Source organism: Anopheles merus, chromosome 3L (assembly GCF_017562075.2).
Source record: "Anopheles merus strain MAF chromosome 3L, AmerM5.1, whole genome shotgun sequence".
Lineage (NCBI taxonomy): Eukaryota > Metazoa > Arthropoda > Insecta > Diptera > Culicidae > Anopheles > Anopheles merus.
The window spans coordinates 15,798,312-15,824,682 of record NC_054085.1 but is presented as its reverse complement, the minus strand read 5'-3'; the positions used below and the strand labels follow the sequence as shown (position 1 = coordinate 15,824,682).

Sequence of the window (26,371 nt, the reverse complement as noted above, 5' to 3'; positions counted from 1 at the left end):
TAAAAACGACCCAATTGATTGAAGGTTTATTTTACCGCCCGAACATCCATCTCCATCCACGGAGGGAGGGGGGGGGGGAGTTCAGTGTTTTGCAAATGACGTTTTCATTTTGTGTTTTAATATTTTCATTGGCCTTATTTTCCTTTTTTTGTCTTTTTTTTAAGTATTCATTAACAAAGGGGTCACAGTTAGGGGTGGCTCTTTTAAAAGAGGAAGCATGGGAGGAAGCTTTTCGGGTGAGCTTTCTGATCCTTTCCGGAGTTCTAAAATCAAAATTCGGAGTAAAAGGAAATGCAAAGGTTCGTCTCTACTTAATGATTAATACTTCCAATTGCAGCTAAGCAAAGGCGCAAGTGCACTCCAAGCATTGCCGTCCACCTTGCTAGTATCCCTTACTTTCCTTTTCATACTTCCTTCGTTCTTCCATTGCGGCATTCCGGAACTACATCGAACGCAACAAAAAATGGTTAAAAAACAGACAAAAAAAATCCACCATGGAAGTTATCGAGTCGAGTCGCTTCTCTTCGGAGGTTGCTTACAGACTGAGTTTATTCTACCAAAAATATCCATTACATATGTGTTTCACGCATACTTCTAATTAGATCTAACACTATCAACGCAATACTACTTAACGCTATATCTAATAACCTATACAAATACTAATAAGATATTTACAACGTGGTAACTGCCCCATCCTTCTAGTGTTGATTCTCCTGAATCAACTTTAGAGCCAAAAAAAATCGGTATATAGTTATTGGAGATGATTAAGTTTTTGACATTTGTTTTGTGTATTTTAAAGTTATTTTCATTTTGAACAGTGACACGTTTGTCATCTTGCACGAAATTCCTCTTAAATATGGGCTTTTCTTTCCCCTTGAAGACTTTATCTTTTACAAAGATTTCTTGCCCTACTTCTAACTGCGGAGGTACTTGCCTTAGTTTATTATGAGTTTTTTGTTGCTTGCTTTGAGCTTGTTTCAATTGTACAATTACCTCATCATAAATCCTATTTCTAACTTCGTCAATTTCTTCAACGGATGCTGGATTTTGAGAAATACCTAAAAGGATTTCTTTTGGAGTTTTCTTAGTTACACTATGTATAGTGTCGTTGTATTTTCCTACTACTATCGCCATACGCCTTTTAGTTGAGTAGTTAGGTTGCAGACGTTTTTGTATGCGATACATTTCGGTAATCGTAGAATGGAAGCGTTCTACTTGACCATTAACCTCAGATTTATTGCTTGGTGTGATGTAAGCTGTTATATTAAGGTCTAGCATTATCCCTCGAATTTCTGCTGATAGAAAAGATTTCTCGTTATCCGTTACTACAATAGATGGAATTATATATGATGTAATTGTTTGTTCGAAAGCTTTTCTAATATGAATCGTTTGTTTTGATTTAATGGGGATCATTCTTCCAAATTTCGAAAATTTATCAACACTTGAAAGAAAGCTTTCCCCGTCTATCTGGTATATGTCCAGTGCAAAATCTCAAAAGGATGGTTTGGTATAGGTGTTTCCTGCAATTGTACTTTCAATGGTCGCCTATCATATTTGCATGTATTGCACGCATCGCAAACTTTAATGAAATTTCTAATTTTTTGTGTCATTTTGGGAAAATAAAATTTCCTCAAAATTTTACGTTTGTTTTCCTCTATGCCTCGATGGGCCCTTTCGTGTTCAACTTGTATAATGTTTTCTTGTTCTTCTGTGTTCGTAATATCCTTCAAAATATTTTGCGTGAAACGTATCTTATACATTCTTGTGCTTGAATATTCTTTGAAGATATTTTGAAATTTTCCTAGGATTTCTTCTGAACAATTCAAACCGGTTAATTTATTAGGAATGAAGTATTTCTTAATAATATCCGTAAGAGACTGTTCTGTAAAATTGTGCATTCTAATTATTACTTTTTTGAACCCGGGAAAAGGATAGGAAACTAGAATATCCTCATTAGCATCCTTCTCTAACACTATTTGAAGCTTGAAAGCGTTAAGAGGAGCTTCTGTACATTCAATCATGTCTGAGCTGTCTTCTTCAGCAGAATGCTGAGTTGACGTTAGGCTAAATATCTGAACGCGACTGAGCGCGTCGGCAACCACGTTATTTTTACCAGGTGTATACACCATTTCGTAGTCGTGTTCCTCTAAGTAAGATTTCCAGCGCTTTAGTTTGGTATTGACGTTTTTTGACGATAGTGAAAATGTTAGAGGCTGATGGTCTGTTATGATTTTAAACTTTTGACCGTAGATGTAGTTTCGAAAAACTTTCAGCGACCAATAAATTGCTAACATCTCTTTTTCAGTCGCTGAAAAATTTTCTTCTCTTTTGTTAAGCGTTCGCGAGGCAAAATGTATTGGTTTATCCTTCCCCACTTCACCTTGACTGAGCACGGCGCCTATGGCGTAGTTAGAGGCATCAGTTGTTATCAGAAAGGGTTTGTCGAAGTCTGGGTACGTAAGAATATCGTTTCCCGATATTACCTGTTTCATACTTTCGAAACATTTTAACTCTTCTGATGTAAGTTCGATTGGTGAAGAATCAGAATTATTTTTTCCTCGTAAATGGTTAGACAAGGGTTTAGTTAGATCAGCATACCCTTTGATAAACCGTCGATAGTAGCCGACCATGCCTAAAAAACTTCTTAATTCCTTTGTGTTAGTTGGTTTTGGCCAGTTTTTTATGGTCAATATCTTAGCTTGGTTAGGTCTTATTCCATCCGACGTAATTATATAACCGAGATATTCCACACTTTGACAAAGAAATTTCGATTTTTGTAGCTGAACTTTAAGATTCGCTTCTTCCAAAGTGGACAAAATTACTTTTAAGTTGTGGATATGTTCGGTTAAATTGCGTCCAAAAACCACAAGATCGTCTATGTAGACATAGCAAATTTTTCCTATGTGTTCACGAAACACATCGTCTATTGCACGTTGGAAAATGGCTGGCGCATTTTTCAAGCCAAATGGCATTCGTAAAAACTCATACTTTCCGCTATTAACAGAGAATGCTGTTTTTTCTATGTCGAGATCATTGACCTTAATTTGATGGAAACTAGAAGCAAGGTCGAGTGTAGTGAAATATTTATTCCCACCTAACTGGTCAAGAATATTTTGTATGTCTGGGATAGGGTATTTTTCAGAGATGGTTTTCTGATTAAGACGCCTATAATCGATCACTAATCGTAACTTTTTCTCTCCGTCAGAACATTCACTGTTTCCCTTTTTTTGAACGACCCAAAGTGGCGAGTTCCAGGCGGATCGTGAAGGACGAATAATACCGTCCGCTAACATCTTTGAAATTTGCTGTTCCACTTCGTTTTTATAAGCGACGGGGTAGGGATAGCTTTTTTGGTACACCGGTGCTTATCTCATCTGTGGTTCTTATTCGACATTCGACATTAGTGGTACACGTCAGCTTTGAGTCTGTATCGTGAAAAGCATGACTGTGTTGGTTAAGAACTGTAACGAGAGATTCTCGCTCTTCTCTTGTTAGGTGTGCGATGTGTGTGTTAGATTCTACGTCAAGTATCTGATCGATTGTCACACTACTATACTCACGACACATTTTTTTCGGATAATAGAAATGCAGTGGTATTTTATACTTGCTATTGTCCGGCTTTGTGAGTTCGATCTCTCGGGCACGTGTAATTAAATTGATATTGTGTGCAAATACTATTTCAGTCCCAATTATGCCATCAAAAAAGTCGTGAAAGTTGTACACCACAAATTTATATTTTGTTTCTAGCACTGGAGAGAAAATATCAAGAAAAACTACTTGCGAAGCACTTCCTATCCCGGCAACACTTTTAAACTGTTTTGTTTCACTTCTAACTGTTTCACTCCCTATCACATTTGCCCACTTCTCCGAAATAATGTTTATATTTGCACCACTATCGACTAGGAGTTTAATAAAACCATGTTCTGTAGGCACTTTAATAAACGGCAACACTAACCCAGTGTTTTTTACCTTGACAGGCTGTTGGTATTGGAGCCTGTCCCAAAAAAAGTTGGGCTACACTGAGCTGCCGTGCTATCATTCTCTTGGTGAGCGTAAGCTTGAGCCGGCCGGTTTTGATAATGCAAATGTGTACGCATGGTACGATCTACTTCCATCGGCTCTTGACGCGTGTGCGTTTCGCTCGGTATTGGTGCGTGCGGTTTTTGTTTCGGAGGGAACTTTTGTGTTGGTAGGAAACCTTGTGCCGATGTACCTTTTCGTAATTTTTCGAGCTCTACACAAAGTTCATATGCCTTATTCAAGCTGTCTGGCGCAGCTGTTTTAACTAATATTCCTAAGTCACTATTTAATCCCCTTATAAAACTATCTACGGCTTTATCTTTAAAATAATGTAAAAACGCATGGTTAGGAGAATTATACTTAACATTATTTTGAATGTGGTTTGTAATAAATGTAAGAAGTTCGTTCACTCTACCGAAGTATAATTCGATATTTTCATAGTTCTTACGCTTAATTGTAGTAAGTTCGTAATCTAAACTCATCAAATCACGACGATCACTGAACTTCTTCACCAACACTTCTTTGATTGCTGACCAATCAAATCCTACATTACTGGCATGTAAAGCGTCCGATGCCGCACCAATTATTTTTCTACGCACTGTACGTTCTATTATTCCAAATTGCGTCGGGCAATTTGCAAATGCGGAATAGTAGTTGTATATTCCGTCGACATCCTCAACCCAGGTGTTGAGATGTTTCGGGTTACCGTCAAATTCCGGCAACATTTTAAGGATGTCAGGGACCTGTCCCATTTGTATGAAGAATTTCATTTCTTCTTGGCGTTGTTCCATTTTTTTTCTAACTAGATTCTAACTAGGTAGACGTAGATTACAAAAAAAAATGATCGAACGGTCTTTCACGATGAATAAATTAGTGCACCTATTCGCGCTACAACACCGCAAATCACCAGTTGGAAGGCAATAGCTCTAAGGCTGGGTGTCGTATTCTCTGGTTGAACAAAGACAGCTATAGGTAGCTTCACTCCAGTACTAGGAGCTTATACGTTTACTAATTTTTTTCTTTTAATTCGGGCGCCAGTTATCGAGTCGAGTCGCTTCTCTTCGGAGGTTGCTTACAGACTGAGTTTATTCTACCAAAAATATCCATTACATATGTGTTTCACGCATACTTCTAATTAGATCTAACACTATCAACGCAATACTACTTAACGCTATATCTAATAACCTATACAAATACTAATAAGATATTTACAACGTGGTAACTTGGATGCACATTAATTTTAGATTAATGTAATGGAACCGCGGCAAAGGCAGTAGCAGCAGCAGCAGCAGCATCAGTTCAGCGGAATTGAATCAACCGAGAGAGCCGGAGGGAGGGTGCGAGGGAACAACCGGTGAACTGAACCCTCTCGCGTAAGTTCCGATCCATCCAGCGGATGTGAACGGATAAGAAAGCGTCAAGATGGATGGTTGTTTGGTGAGACGCGCGCGGGATAAAGGAATTTGCAAACGAACTACGTAATGGTAACGCAGTTAGACCCGGTTAGGGAAGGGAAGGCTGTGCGGAGTATGGAATGGATCGCATCCGGTTCGGATGAAAGCTTCTCCCATTTCACGTTGAATGACGTGCGCGCGCTTGTGAGCGATACAACAATGTGCCCAGGGAATGGTTCGGTTGGGTAAAAACATAAAAAAGTGGACAAAACGTATGGAGTAAAGCAATTCAAAGTAATACAATTGTTTTGAGCTACTTATTTGCATTGTTGATTAAAAGTTAAATCAACACTGTGATACAAAAAATAAACGGTTTATTTAAGATTTTAACTGCTCTCGTTCAATCCCATGGTGCCCCTGTCACGTATACAAGCGTTTATCTGCTAAGCTTGTCTCAAACCGGGGGAGATGAAATCGAGCTCCTTAAGATCGCCCCAGCGTTGAAAAATTCCTCTTCCTTATTCAATTCAATTCCGCGCGTACGCCCGTCCCGTGGAGCTACTTTTCTGAACGCACGGCAACAGCGGTGCCTACTGCGTTCAGCGTTCAGCGTGCCGTACCTGAGCAAGATTACCTTGGAGAGATTGCGCGCTGCAAAGCAGGCGGAACGAACGGTGATTTGTTTAACTCGCAGCATCCATCGGTCTCGAATCAATCGGGCAGAAGACCGGTGTTTCGGTGATTGAAGCCGTCGCTTCAGAAGGATTGGACCGTTGGGTGGAGTAAGATGAATGAAAATCGGGTACGGGTAGAGCATAGCGTAAAAGTTTTGCATACCGTGTAGCTCGTCTATAAAGGATTGGATGCTCGGGTTGGGATTTGGACGTTCTCCAGGAAGGGATCGAAACGCTATCGGCTACACTACTGTTAAGGTTTTGCGCTATCTAATCTTGGGTGTTTTATTACCTACTGTTGTGACAACAGCGTTTGTTATGGTTTTGGGGAACACCACAAATGTAGAGAGGAAACTGTTGTAGAGTTCCACTGCTCGACAGGAGAAAACTCCATCGCGATTGAATCGCGATGGCGGGAGGGTGAGAGGATAAAAGGGCCGGAGGACGGACTCCCGGCCTCTTTTCGCGCCAGTTACTCGGAGAATAAACTAATTTTGTGATTTTTCGCCGTTAGAAATATCTACTTAATTTTCTTTGAGTACCTTTTCGCAACATTTCACAAAATTAGTTCTTCACAGTGATAAATATACAAACTTTGGATTCGTTCACCACACTGAAACGTATATAAATCTTCAACCGAAGTAATACGAACAAACGCGCGGAATAACTCGTAAATCTTTCAGTTGAAAGTATAGTGAAGACGCCGCGAACGTGCAGTGACGAGTAATCGTTTATAGTATTCCGAAGTTACGCGCGCGATACGATCGTATATAAATCTCGCCACCGGGAGTAGTGCGAATCCGCGAGTGACACAAACCGTGAAGGAACGTTGTTTCGTTGCGATGATGAACGAAAGAGCAGTACAGGACGCAAGCTGTGTGGTGGTGGAGACGCAGCAGCAGCTAGGTGAAACGTCCAGCATCTCCCCGAGAGGCGCGTGAGCGTCGTGGAAGATGCTGCAAACAAAGACGAGTCAGCCTCGCAGCCCGCGGGACTACCCCGCGACCTGGAGGTGAGGAGGAAGCGGCTTGAGATCCGCAGGAAACAGTTTGAGCTCGAGAAGGTTCAGAAGGAGCTCGAACTGGAACTATGTGAACTGGAACTCGAGGAAGAGATTTCAGATCGAGGCAGCCATGTAAGCGATTTTGTGCGGAAAACAGAAGTCTGGATGCAAAAGACGAATGATATTGGAACAAACTTGATGGTTCATCACGATGGCGAATGCATCGGTCATTCACCTTCGACCACAGTGAAACATAACTCGGCAACAACGGGCGCTACGCAGTTAGCCGCTGAAGCAACACCAACGTCATCACGAGAGGAATGCACGATGGCGGACGCAAGCCGGTGTCATCAACCATCGTCCCCAGCAATGTCCAGCTTCCCCCCGGATTACGACCGGACCTTGGCAGAAGACCAAGCCGCTGCCATGGAACGGGAATATGCACAGTGGAGACGCGCGGTGGAAGACTCCATCAAAACGCACCGTACCAAGCACTTTGGCCAGCCAAACCAGGTTGGCGCGATGGCGATGGCGGCACCATACGGCGTCAACTCGACGTTGAAGCCGACACCCGCGAATCAAAATGCCGTAATGGGGAACCTTTTGACGCCAAGTCAAAAGGCCGCGCGGGATAGCACACCCAAGGAGCTCCCTGTGTTCTCAGGGTCTGTGGAGCAGTGGCCGCTGTTCATAGCCGTTTATGAACGATCCACCAAGGCTTGTGGTTTCACTGATGACGAAAATCTCATCCGACTCCAGCAGGCGCTACGTGGACCTGCATTAGAGTCCGTGGATCACGTGCTTCTACTCCCGGACGGTCTAAAGGAAGTTTTAGACATTCTGCGGACAGAGTATGGTCGTCCCGACCTGATAGTGGACAACCTCGTCGATAAGGTGAGAAGGTTACCACCAGTCAGAGCCGAAAGGCTTGATACCTTGGCGAACTTTGGCAAGGCAGTACGCAAGTTGTGCGCCACAATAAAAGCGTCCGGTCTAGAAGATTATAATTGCAATGTTGCGTTGCTTAAGGAGTTAGTTGCAAAATTACCGGCCGAGAGACGCCTGGAATGGGCACGCTATAAGGTGAAGTTACCGAGGAAGACCATAGAAGAATTCGGCAAGTGGTTTACTGAAATTGCGGTGGCCGCGAGTACCGAGGTTAACCCGTTCGAAAAATACACGCAACACACCGAAACGACGCGATCACAACCGGCGCGCCGACCACTTACTAACCACCACCACCTAAACGTTCACCGTACCACTACATGTGCGCTTTGCCACGATACATGTCGCACACTCGTAGATTGCGCAAGGTTTCACGAGCTAACGATCCAGGAACGTCGAGTTTATATTAACGAACATCGTCGGTGCCATATATGTCTCGGAACACACCGAGGTCCGTGTTTCGTCCGATCTCCTTGCGGCATGGACGGATGCCAGGCGAAACACCACCAACTGCTTCACGTTGAATGTGACACTACACAACGCAGCGGCAGCACACAACACGCACTGAACACTCACGTTAGCACTAAACCGAATTCACTCTTTCGTTACATACCTATCACAATATACGGCGGGAAGAAGGATGTCAACACTTACGCCTTCTTAGACGAAGGCTCCTCGGCGACGTTTATTGATCGAAGGTTGATCGACGAACTTGGCATTGAGGGCATTCCACATCCATTGTGCCTGAAATGGACTGGTGACACTACACGCGAGGAGGCCAATTCGTTAATGGTGTCGCTGCGGGTATCAGGTGTCTACAGGGGAGCTCCAACATACGATCTTCAAAAGGTGCACACAGTGAATGAGTTATCACTTCCAGCACAAACGCTACCGCTCGAGGAACTGGCCCAGAAATACTCACACCTAAGGGGCCTGCCGATAGCTTCTTATGTTGGAGTGAAGCCACGAATCCTGATTGGTATGGACAATATCCACCTGGGAAAACCGTCACGGTGCGCTGAAGGGAGCTTTGACGAACCAATCGCCGCAAAGACGAGACTTGGATGGACTGTGTTTGGTCCATGTGCTACACCGACAACCATGAAATACTGCTCACCACGATGACGGAGATTGAGATGATGGTAAACTCCCGGCCGCTGACCTACATACCGCTCGATGAGGACCTGGACTTTCCCATAACCCCAAACCACCTACTGCTAGGCAGCTCAGACGGAAGAAAAACTACGGCGTTCTTCGATGACTCCCCGGCATCGATTAAATCGTCTTGGAGCGCCACACAAGGGAATGCGGACTTGTTCTGGAAGAGGTGGATCGCGGATTATCTTCCTACACTTACCCGCAGATCGAAATGGTTTCATCCGGCACCGCGCATCAAGGTAGACGATGTTGTAGTGATCGTGGACGGAAATTTGCCGAGGAACAGTTGGCCGATGGGGAGAGTTTTAAGCGTAATTTGTGCAAGGGATGGGCAAGTAAGAAGAGCGACAGTGCAGACGGTAAACGGGATTTTAGAGCGTCCGGCGACCAAAATTGCGGTTCTAGATGTAGGCGAAAAGGTTAAGTCAAGTGATGAGGCTAGCAAAGAACAACAAGGGAGACCGCATGGGATTAATGACAGCAGTGGAGAACAGAGCGAGCAGAAACAAACGTCATAGGAGTGTAGCACCCAGGGGCGCTAAACTGATGGGGAGAATGTTGTGACAACAGCGTTTGTTATGGTTTTGGGGAACACCACAAATGTAGAGAGGAAACTGTTGTAGAGTTCCACTGCTCGACAGGAGAAAACTCCATCGCGATTGAATCGCGATGGCGGGAGGGTGAGAGGATAAAAGGGCCGGAGGACGGACTCCCGGCCTCTTTTCGCGCCAGTTACTCGGAGAATAAACTAATTTTGTGATTTTTCGCCGTTAGAAATATCTACTTAATTTTCTTTGAGTACCTTTTCGCAACACCTACTGTGGGACTTTTTCCTTGCTAGCTTAGTTCTAGAAGACGAATCCTTATTAAATTGCTATACTGCACACTATTAAACGAAGGCTCTCTGGGATGAAAATCGATTTCGAAACCGGCTCAGAATCTATGCAAACAGCCTTTTCATCCTAACAGTAAGCAATGGTGTGCCATTGGAATCATTACAATTCTCAGCAAGTCAAGTATGCACTACTGTGACTTGCGTGCTTGTGACATGTATTTAAATGACACACTTTTGCACTCCTTCCTACCCGCAAGACAGCAGACGAGACTTACTGTCTGCGTGCAAGACAACCTCTGCTGCATCTGTTCTGAGTTGTTGCACTGTTTTGAATGCAATTAAAAGTACATTTCCACTTACTGTGGCACCGAGGAGGCACCCTACCAGAGAAACTTTTTGATGAGCGCTGGCAGCAGATAGCATAAGCAAACTGCCTTTAATTAATGGTAGATACCATTGCACCAAGCTCGTTGACATCATGGCATACTGCCATGTTAACTGGAAAAAAACTGATTCCCTGAGAGCTTTCACGCATATAATAATACTCTAAACTTTCGGAAAACTCGTACCGATTGTTTTACAATCTCTGCCGAAGAGTTGAAATCGACAACCCCACTTACGAAAGGTTAGATTAGTGCTCAGGTTTCTCAGCTCCATCCGCCACTACTGCTCACGAAGCTCATCTCGGTAAGTGCTTCTCACCGCAGCCGACGCGTTGTTTACACTCACTCTTCTCGCGCGGTTTTCACAGGTACACAAATTATGTTGTTATGTGGTAAATTAATTAAACCACAGACCGGGTGAACATTATCTCCGCGATCTCTCTCTCTCTTTCTCTTTCTGTTTCTGCCACACCACCAAAGGCACAGGCAAGCGATACAATTTAACGCACCTGGTCGAGCCTTTGGCAGTTCAGGGCGTCGTCGTTCAACTTTGTAACGCCGAATTGTTGCGAGAATGTTCAGCCCTACTATGTTGTCAACTTTTGGTTCGTAGGCGAAAGTCTAGTTCTTTCCTGTGACTGGCAATAAATAATGCCTGCCATCGTTGGGCGGGGCTGCTGGAAAAAGAGGAACGAGTAATTTCGTTCACTTGAGAGGACTTGTTACACGAATGCAACCTGAAAAGGTAGTCATCGAAGCAATTTGAGCGTTGCAATGTCACATGCTCATAAACAATAGCTTTAAAAACATTCTGCTTTTCTCAAATTTATTTTTAATATGTTGTTCAGGCGAGTTCTTCATGATCCAATGAGTAAAACAGTTGACGTTATTAAAAAACTAAGGGTTAATCTTAGGACCATCAATAATATCATCAGTCTGAGGTTCCATTACTCAAGCTGAGTTCCAATGTAGGTTTGAATATAGTCATGGGAGTGACCTCCGATAGTTCTAAGTCCTTACTTCCTAACAAAAAGTCATACCCTTACTAATTTTGGTAAAAAGTCGAGCTTTGTGGCAAGGCTGTGATCTCTCATGAAAATCTCAGAATTATTGCACACGCTAAAGGAACATTCATTAGTTCTCAGCAGTCTCGTTACCTCGCCATTAGTGATATTGGGCTTTAGTAGTAGATCAAAGATAAATTTCTAAGGTTCTGAGTCATGCGTGAGTTCTCCGTTGTAACATCAAGTGACACGGACTTGAGAAGAAGTAAAAAGGCTTGAGCAAGACCTACATTCATGTGACCACTTAGAACCTCCACTCGTTTTAATCGGCCACTGTTCAGAGCTAGTATCTGATATACAGATGTAAAGGCCGGAATACATTGTCCGCACTCGCTAGCGTTATTTCGATGTTCACTAGCGCATCTGGCGGTAGCTGGTGGAAGCTTTGTTTGGTCATCGAGGGAATGATCGTGCCGGATCTCAAATTTAAGTCGTTTTTTTATGCAAAAATCGCTGAAATACTTCCACCACATATTCATCTATCAATTACAAACCTTTTCCAGTCTAGTTTATGTAAAAAAATGGAAAAATAACATATTTTCTGAAGCGGCTTTAAATTGTTCGGCAAAGTGCTTCGGTCAGCCGCCGCCAGATGTGCTAGTGAAAATCGAAATTACACTAGCGAGCACGATCAATGTAGCCCGGCCTTTACAGCACTATTTCTTCAAAGATTTTTGTTTGTTGTGGAACGTGTAATGCTATCTTCAATAATCAATACTCATCAAGATATCAACTCCATTCGAATAAGCTCTCCAATATCTCCAAAAACTCAGAGTTTATCTAATTTCGACTGGTCCTTTCGTTTCGAATTCCAACAAAACAGCAGTAAACAATAATATAATAACCCTATAATAACGTCAATAACATCGCAAACCTTCCCCACTCCTTCCTCCCTTCGCCCACCATACTTACACTGAGAAGTGATATACAAAACACAGCCAACCGCCGGGATGCTCGAGAAAGACGTAGAACCGCTCCTGCACGGTTTTCCCGCGCCGATGGTGGAAAACGTATTTGGCCTTGAACGCTTGGTCGATCGGCAGCGCTATCGGGTAGTACGGGTTCGGCACGCCCAAATTCTTGCCCCCGCCCGCCGTCGCCCCGCTGCCCCCATCTCCTCCTCCTCCTCCTCCTCCTCCACCTCCGCCTGCTCCACCGTGATGATGATGATGATGCAAGCCCATCGCCACACCCGGCAGCTCGTTCACATCGTCATCCATATCGACGTCGTCGTCATCATCATCATCGTCGTCGACCACTATGTTACCCTGGCTGGCCCCCACCCCATCCAGCAGATCGTTCGACCGGGACCGCGATCGGCTCCGGTTTTTACGCTTCATCGGTGTCGGCACGCGCTTGTGGTGCGGTTCGAACGCGCGCGCCGGCTTGCCCGGCCGAAACCGGCGCAGAAACTTGAGCGCCCGCGGCGACGAGGACGTACACGGCCCGCCCGGATGAAGCGGCGCCCGGTGCGGGTCGCCCGCGTTCAGCTCGGTCGTTTCCATCGCCGACTCCACATCGTCGACCAGATCGTCCTCCGAGCCCTGCAGCGCCCGGTAGCTGATCAGGCCGCCGCCCCCACCGGGGCCGGGTGAAACGCTGCCCGTCGCGCACGGGCTCGGCGTTTGCGTTTGCGTCGATGCACCGCCACCGCCTCCCATCGTGATGCCGTTGCTGCCGGCACTGGGACTGGCGGACAGTGCGGACCGGCTGCCGGTCAGCAGGTTCGTCGTCTCCTTCACCGGTGACTTCAGCACGCTCAGCACGAGATCGTCACAGTGGACCGGGCCGGCCTGCCGCAGCTGCTGGTCGTCCATCGCGAACGAGCCGAGCCCGCGGGCGATCATGATCGGGGGCAGTGCCACGGTCGCACCGCTGAACTGGTGGATATTACCGTACGAGTAGTGGCGCTTGCCGAGTTGCTGGTGCTGCTGGTGCTGCAGCTGTTGCAGCTGGTGCTGCTGCTGCTGCTGCTGCTGTTGCTGGTGTAGTTGGTGCGCTTTCGCTTCCTGCTGCTGCAGCCGTAGATTGCGTGACTGCCGGTAGAGATTCTCCTGCTCGCCTCTGTTCATTGTTATCGTGGTGGTTGCACTCAGCACGACCGACAACATTTGGCAGTACCGTCCTGCGGAGTCGCCGGATGCCGCGCGGATTGCTAGCCGCGACTCGTCGGCCCATCGATCGTGGCACACGGCCCCACCGACATGGCGGACAACGGGGATCGCCCACAAACTCGAATGCCACTGCTACTACTACCTCTACTACTACCGCACCGCTGCCGCACGGTTCGTCCGTTCGTCCCGAGTGTCTTGCGCACCTGCCGCACGAGTTCTTTTGCCACCACTTCAGCTTCCTGTTGCCCGACTACGGTTGCACTGGTCGGGTGCACTGTCACCATTATTCCGAACGCTGGCCTGGTGCAGGAATGGAAGGGATGCACACTATTTACAGAGCGCTCTTCATTGCACACCCCTGAACTCACACATACTTGCCGTGTCGTGGTGGTGCCGTAGTGCCTAACGAACAAATAACGCCCTTCCCCTCGTTCGTTCGCTTTCTTCGGGGTGGGCGGTAGAGAAGATTTGTGCTTTTGCTAAATTAACCTTACCGAATTCACCCACCACACTCACACACACACACACTGGCACACAAGCACTTCGTTTCGATTTGCCGTTCCACCGCCTACTTTTTATCCACTTTCTTGCATTGCGAGAGCAATTTTCGCATTCGATGACTTTCCGCCTTTGCCTTTGAGTGCTTTGGTTGCTACTTCTTGTGTTGCTTCGCTTCACTTTGTGGTTGGGCGAGAACACACCGAGACACACGCTTCTAATGATTCCCACTTTTCTCGTTCGCCATTGCCATCCAGAACCTACGGGATTTGGGGAAGGGATGTGGGAGTGGGAAGATAATTAGAAAAAGTGTTAATCAACTTAAATTTTCCCACCCCACCCCCTATCACTTTTTGCTCGCTTTATTTTAGCCACACAGACACACAGCATTTGGGCCAGCCCGGAATGAGGACGCTGTACGAAAATCCGTTTTACGCGATGCGGGAGTAACGCGAATCACAAAAAAGCACTTTCGGGGGGAACTGGTAGAATCAAAACACTGTTCAGACGAGGGTGCCACGATGGGATGGGATGGTGAAGAGTCGACGGTAATTAACGCTGGGAGTGTACGGTGCCAAGTTGATTCACTCGTAATCGATTTTCCTTTCGTGAACTTTATGATGCGTTTGCGGGAATGTGTTTAATTGGGAAGAGGGAAAATGACATCGTTCAGAAATGGCGGTGTAATTGAGTTTTCAAATGGAATACAATTTCTTTATTAGGACATTTGCTTTTTTAAAGAGCGATCAGCAAAGAAGGCTAAGGTACGGTCCAATTTGTAGTAATTTATAATCCTCGATATCAATGTTTCGCTAAAACGGCACCAAAAGAGCCATCTGCAGGGAAACGCTTTTACTATACACTAATCTCGATGACACTAAAAGAGCCATCTGTAGGGAAACGCTGTTACTATACACTAATCTCAATGATACTAAGCTGAAACGTGTAAATTGTAATAAAAACAAAACACTAATATCCAGAAGGAAATGAAAAAAAAAAGAAAAATGTAATTCAATTAGATTTCACAAATGATTCCGACTGACAAAGACTGATAATTCCTGCATTGCTACGAGAGGCATACAAAAAAACACTGGAACTGCATCACTGAGGCTCAGTATTCAACTGTGAGAAGATTCTGAGAAGTGGGTGTCCAACAACCAGTAGGGGAGCTTTGGTAAATTAAAAAAAAACTATTATTTAAAGATGTATTACTTCTTCTTTTTCATCTTCTTCTACTTAGCGTAAAGTCTTGCGTGAACATGCCGGCCTTTAGAGGCTACCGGGACATGTAACCGGATAGTTGGTCCTAGCCACGGGCGGACGGTCTAAGGCGGGAATATCATTATTTCACCTAAATGCCATTAAAAGAGCCATCTGCAGGGAAAAGCTAAAATACTACGCACTAATCTCGATGATACTAAAATGAAACATGTAGATTGTTTTGAAAACACAACTTAAATAACAAGACGATCTTGAGAAGCCATATATAATCCCATTCGATCGCATGAATCATTCTGACTTACACAGGCTAATAATTTCTGCATTGCTACGAGAGGCACACCATACACAGTGGAACTGTATCACTTAGGCTCAGTATTCAACCGTGAAGATCGTGAGAAGTTCAAATCCTAACCACTAGAGGGCAAAGTGTTGGGTTGGTGTTTGGGTAGCATTAGCGAGTAAAAGGTACATTTTTAAAGATGTATTTCTTATTGTTCTTCTTCTTCTTCTCCCTCTTCTTCTTCTTCTTCTTCTTCTTCTTTTACTTGGCGTAAAGGCCATCATGCCATCATCATGCCGACCTATACAACAGGCTTTCGAGACTTACAGGGTTTTACAAGTCAGAATCGAATGTCAGCAAAACAATTTCAGAAGCGCAAGATTCAGTTTAGCTGTCAAAAGTTGTTTTTTCACCGCACCTGTGCTATTTTTCACAAGCGCAATTTGAGTTTTAAATCGCTCAATTTGTTTTTTTAGAGGCCTTTCGCGTCGTTTTGCAAATTCAAACACGTATTATGAGATTATATGATTGAGATCAATGCTGTTATGCGTTTAAGCATTATATTTATGAAATATTACGTATTTATGGTAAAAATTGCGTTTTTATGTGCAAAAGGCTACATAAACATTGTACATGTTTACATACGCAAGTGCTCGTAGCTTTTTGCACAGAAAATATTATTTTTTACAATAAATACGTAAAATTTCATAAATATAACGCTATAAACGCACTGAATAAATGATTTGTATACAAATAATATCAAAATACGTGATTTAATTTGCAAAACGATGCAAAAGGCCTTTAAAAAACCAACTTGAGTGATTTAAAAAACAAATTGCGCTATTGAAAATAGCATCGATGTGGTGAAACAACAACTTTTGACAGCTAAACTGCATCTTGAGCTTCTGAAATTGTTTTGCTGACATTCTATTCTGACTTGTAAAACCCTGTAATATTTATATTTATTAAAACAGATTTGAATATTAATTAATACTAAATTGTTTAAGACTCACAATGACAAGATACAACCTATCTTACATTACTGTTTTTTTCTAATTTGCAATGCAATTTATAGATTAAAGTTTATAATTAATTAAACTAACTCCCTCCATTAGTAGTAATAATACTCCATTTCATATGCAACACAGTATGCACAAGATTGTAACCAAAACTCACGAGCGCACCTTTCTCATGGCCTTTCCTTGCCAAGTATCGTACCTTATTGATTCCCACCATTTCGATGATGATGATTTGCTAACATTTCATTCCCTTCTGTCGGTTGTTTGTTATTGTTTTGTTGGTGATGGAAACTTCTTCAAAAGATTGCGCTGAAAACTTTCTCCCAAACCCCAAAAAGGTCCCAACCGCCAGTAGTAGCCAGCAGTTTTTGATTGATCGACCACCCGAGAGAGAGAGAGAGAGAGAGAGAGAGAGAGAGAGAGAGAGAGAGAGAGAGAGAGAGAGAGAGAGAGAGAGTGAACTGGTGTGTTTGCGTGCCGAAAAATTCCAAACCCCATTCCAGTCCTAGCTCGCGGCACCGGGGGCGAATCGATGGGGCAAAAAGGGGAAGGGATACAATTTCCCTAGCCGTTACATTTCACTCTCAATTAGGGATACTTTCTTGACCGAGCTGCCAGTGTGATTTATGCGCCCCCGGCAGTTGTAGATGATGGCCAGAAGATGTACTAAAGAGAGTGTGTGTTTTTGTGTGTGAGAAAGAGAGAGAGAGAGAGAGCCACTCAACACCGATCAGACAATCAGCTGCTGCTGTTGCCAGTGGTGTTTCTAGCCCATCCATAATATATAACGAGCCGAGCGGGGTTTTTTTTTTGTCACGCAGCACGTGGCGAAGCCGTGAAAAATCGAACGTAAACAGTTGATGGCCGTAAATCATGAAAAATTACCATTATCCGTGATCGCGTGCCAGTGGCTCTCTTTTTAGGGGCTGGCCAGGCTCTGGCTTGCTGCTCTCTCCCCTGTGGCTCGATGCTTTACGACCCACCCCGGTCGGTCCGTTCGCCGTAGCCGCTCAATGTCGAGGTTCTTTGGCCACTTTTACGTTTCCCTCGAGGCGTAAAGTGGCGATCAAATGTTTTTCTTTTTCTCTTTTCTCCCGTCCTCGCCCTACTCATGCCTCTCTACCCTTTGGGGAGAATTGTTCCACGAGAAAAAGCACAATACTGGAAGGAGAATTGCAACGATGTACTACAAGCCAGCGCACTGCTTGGTTCGTGTTTTCCATTTAAGCGGCGGTAGACGGTAGAATTTGACCTCGCCACACCGGTCGGCACAAAGAAAGCGGTGCAACAACGCGGCGTTGGCGCACCGTTTTCAATAGATAGCTTTCAGCGGAATGATTTATTCAAAGTGTAAGTTTAGCTTCCGGTGAAGTTCGCTACAGTATCGATTACTTGTAACTTTCGTTTATTTTTTTTTTTAAGTGATCCTTTGTTATTTAGTTTCTTTTTCCCCCTTTAAACACAGGTGTACTGGTTAAAAGGGGTTTGGCCTCGGCTTAAATCGACACCACCGGTTAACCCGATGGAGACCCGGTGCGGGTATTTAGGATTCTTTTAAGAAGCCTTTTTTGTGTTGCTTTACGCTCTTTCTTACGGTTGTTTGAGTATCTGGCAACTTTCCAATAATTGATGAGCTTGGTGAAAGTTTTCTAGCGTCCTCCACTGTATCGGGTCCGGTTTGCCTCCCCCCACCCGGTAGCAAATCCCTTCCGAGGGAAAGGGGAAAAAGGTAAAGTTAGCTTTACGCGCGCACCACTGTAATATGCTTGGGTAAGAGTTTTTACGCTATTTTAATTGATTCGTGGAATTACACGGCATCCAAGAATTGTGAAGTTTATTTTTTTGTCTCCCCTGTTTTTGTCGCTCGAAGCAAATTATTTAGTGAAGTTGAAATTAATTCACCCTAATAATTTGCTCCTTGTAGGCAGGAGCGTGGCGAGCAAACCTAGGGAAACTGGGAAGAAGCAGAGCAAAACGTGTTCCTCATTCCTCTTGCCCTAGTTCTTTCCTCTCGTTAAGTAGAACTTAAAATTCCAATCATTATTTCAACGGGAACCAATTATTGATCTTTTGCTGACCTCGCCACAATGATCCGTTTTTTGTTACATTTTTGCGACGCTTGCAAAACAAAAAGACGCCCTCCCGAATTGACGCTCAAATCTTATTATTTCCAATTAATGGCTGTCCAACATAATAATAAATCCAAAAAAAAATGTGACAAAAATTGGGTTCAGAGAAGGTAAACCCTGTTTTTCCTGTCACACACAAAAAAATGCACACAAAAATAGCCGCTAAGCCTATTAACCGAAGCACGCAGGCGCAAAAAGTGCAACAAAAACACAAAATAACGCAAGAAGCTGCCCGAAGCTTAACGGCACGTCAATTAGCTTCGTGATGGATTCTCTCGCATGAAGCTGCTCTTTGTGTGTGCCACAAGAGGGTTTTTTTTTGCGCTTCTCAGTGGGGGGTTTTTTTTTTTTTTTGGAGGCTCACCAACCTTTACCGGTAATTATTTCGATACGATTTGAAAAACAAAAGCAACAACATCAAGCAGAGGGGTGGGGGCTTTCCGAGAGACGGATGGTTTTCTTTGTTTTGCCCCTTCTCTCCCCATCATTTACCCAGGATTCAATTAACGAAGCAAACCGGTGCGGTGCACGTGAAAGGAGCGACTCGCGCTCTTTGTTGTTCTTGCCGTCCGAGTAGCCGATGGGAAATTAAAATTGAAAACACACCTGTGGTGGTGATGTGGTTGTGTGGTTCCTGATTCGGGGCCCCGTTGCGGACGGCTGTTTGTGTTGTTACGGGGCTTTTGTTTCGCTTGTTGATGCTGGCTCTGTTGCCTGAAATCTTTGCCCCCGTATGGCCTAGGGACTGTGGCGCAGTTCGGTGGCTGATCCGCGCGAAAAGTGTGCCTTTCTTGTGCTGACGTTACGGTTCGCAGGGTAAAAGGTAAACAGTGTCCCATTGGATGCAGCCCGTTTGATCGTACCGGTAAGCTGCTAAATCATTGATGTTTTTTCTTCATTATGATTGTTTAAGAAAGGGAAACCTGACAGGTGAATCAACAGGCCACGCTCCGCGTCCTTAACACGAGCAAGGGGATTAATGCGGGGGCCGAAACAAATTTTACAAAATAATAACATTAATTCGCAAACAGTGGCTTTTAAATTTTTGTTTTATTGTGGTTTAAGTGTAGTGTAGCCGCATTCTTACTGATTGTCATTTGGGTTCGTTAAGCTAGATTCGTTAAGTTGGATTCGTTAAGTTAGATGCGTTATGTTTAATCTGTAAATGTTAGTGTTAATTTGTATAATAGTAATGAATAATCTCGAGTGGACCTCTTTTTCCGTTTGGACGTTCCACTGAACCAACGTCCGTTACAGAAGCTTGATACTTTTTGTTGATTGATGTTAAAGTCTATATAATGCAGAGGTCTCATCCATAGCTCGATTTTGGTCCACCATTTTGAAAGCTTATTTTTGAAAGTTAGATGAAAAAGCGTTCCCAAACGATTCCAAACAACCAAACACTTTTCAGGGCTAATTGTGCATTTTGTGCTCAAAACTTAGTGTAACTATACATTTCTTTTTCATGAACGTGGCATGGAGTAGATGTTTTCTGTAATTCATCGCTTAAAAATGACCTCAATCAGAAATCTGGCCTCTTAGCTTTGGCCCTCTTGAGCTGCACATGATTTCGTCGTAATTTCGGGCACTGATCTTGTTGTAATTGATAATTTCACTATAATTCTATCTTTTCTTGATATTTGTCAATTTTTTTAAGTACAATTTTACATACAAACGATGTAAAAATGACCGAAAATGCTTTCAGACCACTACATGCACAATAACTAAAACCTCAATGTATGCTACGGCGAAACTATTGAAGCTTTTTCATCCAGCTGTTAAAACTTTCCCACGCTTTTTGATCAAATGTTCTGGACGACTCGACCTCTGTATTATATAAACTTTGATTAAAGTAATGAAGTAATAACAACTCACCACACTAAACTATACGTCAAACTATACATCATTTGCTGTGTAGATTAGTGATGTGCTCTCTGGAGCGCCGATCCGACTCCGACTATTTTTGTCCGATTCCGACTCGGGCAAAATGGAACAACTACATCCGCTCGGAGTCGTCCAGAGCCGTCCAGAGCCGTCCGGAGTCGTCATAGTCGGCCGGAATCGTCCGGAGTCGTCCGGAGTCGGCCGGAATCTATACGAGTCGGAGTCATTCGATGTCGCCCAGTGTCGATCGGAGTGTGGTTTAATGTGTTTGTGATCAGTTATTTCCTTTCGTTGTCCTCGGTTTTTTTGTCCTACACGTTGCGCGTGCACTTCGTATACAGGACTTTGGTCCTTTGGTTTTCGAAGGCCGACTGCGACTCCAAACGACTCCGACCAACTGCGAATAATGCAGGGCGGACCTACCTTCCGGAGTCGAAACCGAATTTATCGGAGTCGGATCGGAATCAACTCGGGATTTTTGCCAACTTTACCCATTACTAGTGTAGATGGAAAGGTCTAATAATGTGAATTTATTTTTTATCCCTAATTCACAACAAAATCACATCATTATTGCATCCTTTTTTCTTAAAGCAAAAAATGAACCACAAAATGCTTATTCTTTGATGCAATGTTTGAATTGTGCACAACTGTCAAACACCAATATGAACGCAACTAACAGTAAGGTATGGAAAACACCATCCAATTGATGAATGCTTCTCGCAGAAGTAGAGTAGAATCCAATATGATGGAATGCAACTGTCAATGGTTTAGAAAATGCATATATATTGATGTATGTTTCCACTAACAAAGACTGTAGAGCTTTCAGTGCTTCATTTTATTATCTAGAACCACCTAATGATTATACTTTTTCATTGTGTGTGCATCTGTAAAACAAATTGGGCATTATATTCGCACAAAATCTAATCTGATGCACTCGTCAAAATATTATGCCGCCAACGCACGACACAAAAGGGCCAACGCACACTAAAAGAGCGACATGCGTGGCAGCAGTCCGCCATTCTCTGGAACAACGAAAATCAATCAAAATCTGTGCCGATCGGCTGTACCTGTCTATCAATAAAGTCAACAAAACAATATATGAAAAACCCTCCCCACCCTCAATTGTTTAGCCAATGTGCGCGGAAGTTAATTACTCGCTGCACGCTTGCATATAGATGCACTTGCGACCGAGAGCGACACAATGCACTACCGTTACGTGGCTCCACTTGTTTCTCCTCTGCCGGGCGTCCATTGCTCCCAAAAAAAACATGCTTCCACCGTGCCGCTATCACTTGATCACAATCACTTTGGATAATTTTACCGCTGCCGCATGCGAAAGTGGATGAAAAATTTACTTCATAAATCAATTTAGGCACACCATATCACGATCGATGAGAGTGTGTGCATTTCATGCTGGAGCACGATTATCCTTGCACCGACGGTATAGGAAGCGATGGAAAGCAGTCAACTATCACACCGATGCAATGAGCGGATGTTATTTTAAGCTCGTGACGGGCATATTGATTTTTTTTTTTTGTATCTTTACCACTGAAATTGAGCTGCGTGACTACGTTGAGTGAATGGAAAAGCTGTCCCACCGAAACGGTAGCCTGTATCTCCAGTACGTAATGAAGTCTATATAATCTGCTTCATCAAAAATAACCTGCGTCACTCTATCCCCCCTAACAAAGGACAAAAGAACAGACAGCGAGGAATAGGAACCAAACCCCGGCACGGGGACCACCGGCGAAACGGCGAATAAATTGTGCCTAATAAATTATAAAACGTAGATAATGCTCATAAATTTCAATCTCTTAAGCAAAGCATTCCCCCGTGAAGTCCTTCCCTCTCCCTTTCCCACACACACACACACACACACAGCCAATTGTCTTGAATTTACCTTTTTTTTTAAACCATGAACTCATGGCTACAAAAAGTGGAGCTAAAAAAACCTTTGGCCCTTTCAAAATTTGTCATTATTTGTCATTTCGGTAAGGAGTTCGGGATTTGAAGCTCAAGCTGCTTCACCCACGCCTAGCAACCGCTCACCCAAGGGCGGGGCAAACCCCTTTAAGAGCGCTACCTTCCTGCAGCGTGTCACATCGTTCCATACACGCTGCCATACCGAAGGAAGGACATCACACCACAAAACACGGGTGGGAAACGGAACGGCGCAGCACACTAATTTATTATTCAATTTGCTTTCATTATTCATAATCTCGTTGCCGCTCCCTTAAAAGCTTTCGTGATCCTCGGGCCCGATTTAAAATCCGGACCCCGGCCACCGGTCCCACCAGCGCGGGGACGGATTATTGCCGAACGCACTGGCGGCAATGGTGCCATTCGCAAAACCGTCGCCGTCGCTCGTTGGTGTTTTGGGTGATACAGCGATACAGCAGTGAAACGGTACCTGGGGAATGTGTTTCACTGGGAGGAGGGGGGAGCACAGTACATTGAAAGTTATGAAGCTTTCTTCGGAAACCGTAATCAGCCCTTAATTTTCTCCATTTAGTGTACACGGACGAGCGGCGGTGAGCTTGAGCGCAACCGGGACGCTGCTTCTGACTCTGGATTCTTAAATACATCGTACAACATCAATAAATCAAGCACATAATCTTGTAGCCGAATGCCGAACACTCGACGCACTTGAGGGCACCTCCTTAAACACACACACACACACACACATACACACACACACACACACAAAAAAAACATGCTGCTCATTAAATCATGCCGGTTGGCTTGATGTGTGTGTGTCCGCTGTGCCTTCCATGCGTGCGGCCTTAATTATTTTCCATGTCAAAACGACAGCAGCATCGCTCACTAATGACAGCCAGAAGCACACGTCTCACTGGCTGACAATTCGGTTGCTCTCGGTATTTCAAGTTTTCTGACCTCACCTACTCCACTCCCTCTCTCTCTCTTTGTGTCTCAGACCCATAACAATGGGTAGTAGTGCTGTCGGTGTGCGCTTTCCCCACGGATGGGTGACGAGCGAAAGATATGGCTGACGGACACACTTCGCAGCTTATTAGTGGAAGCGTTTGACAGATGAACGGTTGAAACACAACCCCACCTTCCCAACGAACGGCAGGACACACATGTCCTCTTCCTCCTGCGGGCATAACGCTTGTGTACACAACGACCACAACGTACAAGGCAAAAAAAACATGATGGAAAGGCAAAGCCAAATGGTCATGATGTTGTTGGATGGGCTTTCTTTTCGTAGGTTGTATATTGTTTTTAACTCTCTCCCTCTCTCTCTATCTCTTTTCTCTCTCTATTTCTCTCTCTTTCCCGCACTCGACAGATTGTGCGTTCCACGTTTGCCGCCTCGAGTGATGGCGGTCGTAACACGCACACGGCACTGTTATTGCTTTCCTGCCTCCACAGCTCCACAGCGGCTAACCGACCGTGAACAATTCTTCCACCCTGGGCGGCAGCGCTGTGCTTCTGACATTCTATTCTCCCTGCCTGAGGAGGGGGGTTTATCGCAGAAGCGCATTCGTCCATTCTTTCTTGAAGTTGCTGTGTTGTTGCTCCAAGCGGGCTGAAATAATAGCCCGGGCGAAGGATAAGAGAGAAGCCCCCTTTTTTATTTTTTTTTTTTTGGTTTTGTCTGGGCCGACCAAGTCCACCCAGATGCCAGCAAAGTTTCGCACGCAACGCATTTGCGTGTCGGATGCTCGCTGTTTGATTGAACCCTTCACTGACATTGACTGGGAGGTCTTGATGGATGCCCGGCACAGTTGGCGCATGTTGGCGCACACGGCAATCGCACAAATCGCTAAACCGGGCTTGGGAAAGTTTTCTCCAACCAACGCAACGATAACTGTTGTACTGTTGGCACTGGTGGTACAAATTAGAAAAGCGAAAATCTATTGTTCGTGTGACATCCAACTTTTACGCGCTGGGATGGTGAAGCTGAATGTTAGAAATGAGTTCTATTTTTAGAGACAGCGCATGAATGTTATCTGTTACGAAGATCTTTCCTAATTGCTGCTAGCTCTTTTGAAGCCCCTTCAATCAGGAATGATCGTTTTTCTATCCGAACGCATTTTAAAGATAAATTTTCAATTAACATTATTATCAACATCAATGATTAAATATCATCGCTCAAGCCTTCTTCTATTGTCTCTTTGTTTTTCATATCCTTTTCTTTTCCTTTATTTTTCTTCTATATTTTATACTTATTGTTATACTTCTGATATTTCTTCTTATATTTGTATTGTTGATTTAATTTTTTTAACTATGCTAATAATTTTTACTCCTCTTTTCTACTTTCGGTGTTTTATCTTTCAGTTTTTCTTAAAGTTTTTCCCCTCATTGATTCTGTTTATTTTTTCATATTTTTTCTACTTTCTTTTCTTCTTCTTCTTCTTCCTCCTCTTCTTCTTCTTCTTCTTCTTCTTCTTTTTTTCTTTTTCTTCTTTTTTTGACGGTGTTTTCTTGTTTCAATCCATGTTATCTATTTGCTGATATCCTCGGATTTCAAGAGTTTATCATTCATAATTTAGCTTTTTTCCATAGTTTCTATTTTAATAATTGTTAGTTACTAAATAATTTTAATGCAAACAACTGTTTGATTGAAAGCTTTACATTGCGATAAGCTAATGCAAGACTAAAGCTTCACTAAAATTCAACATTCTCGTTTCGATTCATTTGATAGCCTTCTAAAAATGTGAAACAAAACAAATGTGCCGTACTTTACGGCCATAAATACATAATATATTGCTGCAGTCGTGTTTTATCGGATCTAAACCTGTACCACGCTCCTTCCTCGGTGTGTAATTTGCACCAAATTTATTCAGCACATTCACGAATTCCTCCTGCTGCACTGAACGGCTGCATTATCGCGCCTGGCCGAAATCAAGATTTGCTCGCAGCACCAAAACCAGAAGCAGCCTTGTTCCGTGCCCTGTTCCAAGAAAAACGAACAAAAGCTCTACCTTCGTTGCGGGTAACTATTAGTCCACATGTTTCTATTGTTTTGCTTTTTCGGTTCGCATTCTCGTAACCTTTCCCATGGAACGCAAAGGCGTCATTATTTTATTCTGTTCCTGTTCCGGTCGTCAGTGGCCCGTTACAGTGGAATGTTGCTTGGTACACAAACCTTGTAAAAAAGTGTGGCCGGTTACACACACTCACACACACACACACACCTACGTTAAGCGATCGGGTGCCGATTTTCGGCAGTTGGTCGACCTTCGTTACGCCCGGTTATGCTAATAAATCTCCAAGTCAAGGTTTTTGTTTCCATCCTTGCTCGAACCAAGACAACCCCTTAGTTTTTTGTTTTGTTTACTCTCTGCTATACCCTTACCACTAATGCTTCTGTCCGATGTGCCTTTCTTTCCTGCAAGAGCGGCCTATCTCTTTTTTCATCCGGTTTTCTTTTTTAAGGCTTTTTTTTCTCTCTCTCTCGATCCGTCCGTTCCGTAAGAACGGAGTATCGTTTCTTTTTCCGTTGCCGACGGCCTACGGACTAACTACGTATGTTAGCCGTGCCTGTTCAGCTTAACCCACAAAGGGGAAATGGACAGTTCCTTTTTTTTACGTTACATTGCTTCCCCAAATTCTTTCTTTCTCCCATTACACGCACCGATGTTTCGTTATCATCTGCAAGCATGTAATACGGTTTGGTAAGAGTATAATTAGCACCATCACCGTGCCTCGGTTATGTCCGTTAGAGGGTTTTTTTTTTTTGGTGGCTTGCTGTCTTCTCGTTTCCCTAATATCGGTGCTGCGCC

At 43.9% G+C, this 26,371-nt stretch overlaps 2 protein-coding genes across 3 annotated transcripts in view; both read right to left on the bottom strand.

Annotated features, from left to right (window-relative positions):
* The window catches only part of LOC121599845 (potassium voltage-gated channel subfamily KQT member 4-like), a 42,854-nt gene extending 29,267 nt beyond the window's left edge, over positions 1–13,587 (bottom strand). For both annotated transcript variants that reach the window (XM_041927939.1, XM_041927940.1), the window contains exon 1: positions 12,389–13,587. In XM_041927939.1, the coding sequence (XP_041783873.1) occupies positions 12,389–13,587 (1,199 nt within the window). The remainder of the gene's footprint in view (positions 1–12,388) is intronic.
* A 683-nt stretch (positions 13,588–14,270) lies between these two features.
* The window catches only part of LOC121599849, a 115,574-nt gene continuing 103,473 nt past the window's right edge, over positions 14,271–26,371 (bottom strand). Inside the window, exon 5 of the mRNA XM_041927947.1 lies at positions 14,271–14,348. Coding sequence (XP_041783881.1) covers positions 14,306–14,348 — 43 coding nt within the window. The 3' untranslated portion in view covers positions 14,271–14,305. The remainder of the gene's footprint in view (positions 14,349–26,371) is intronic.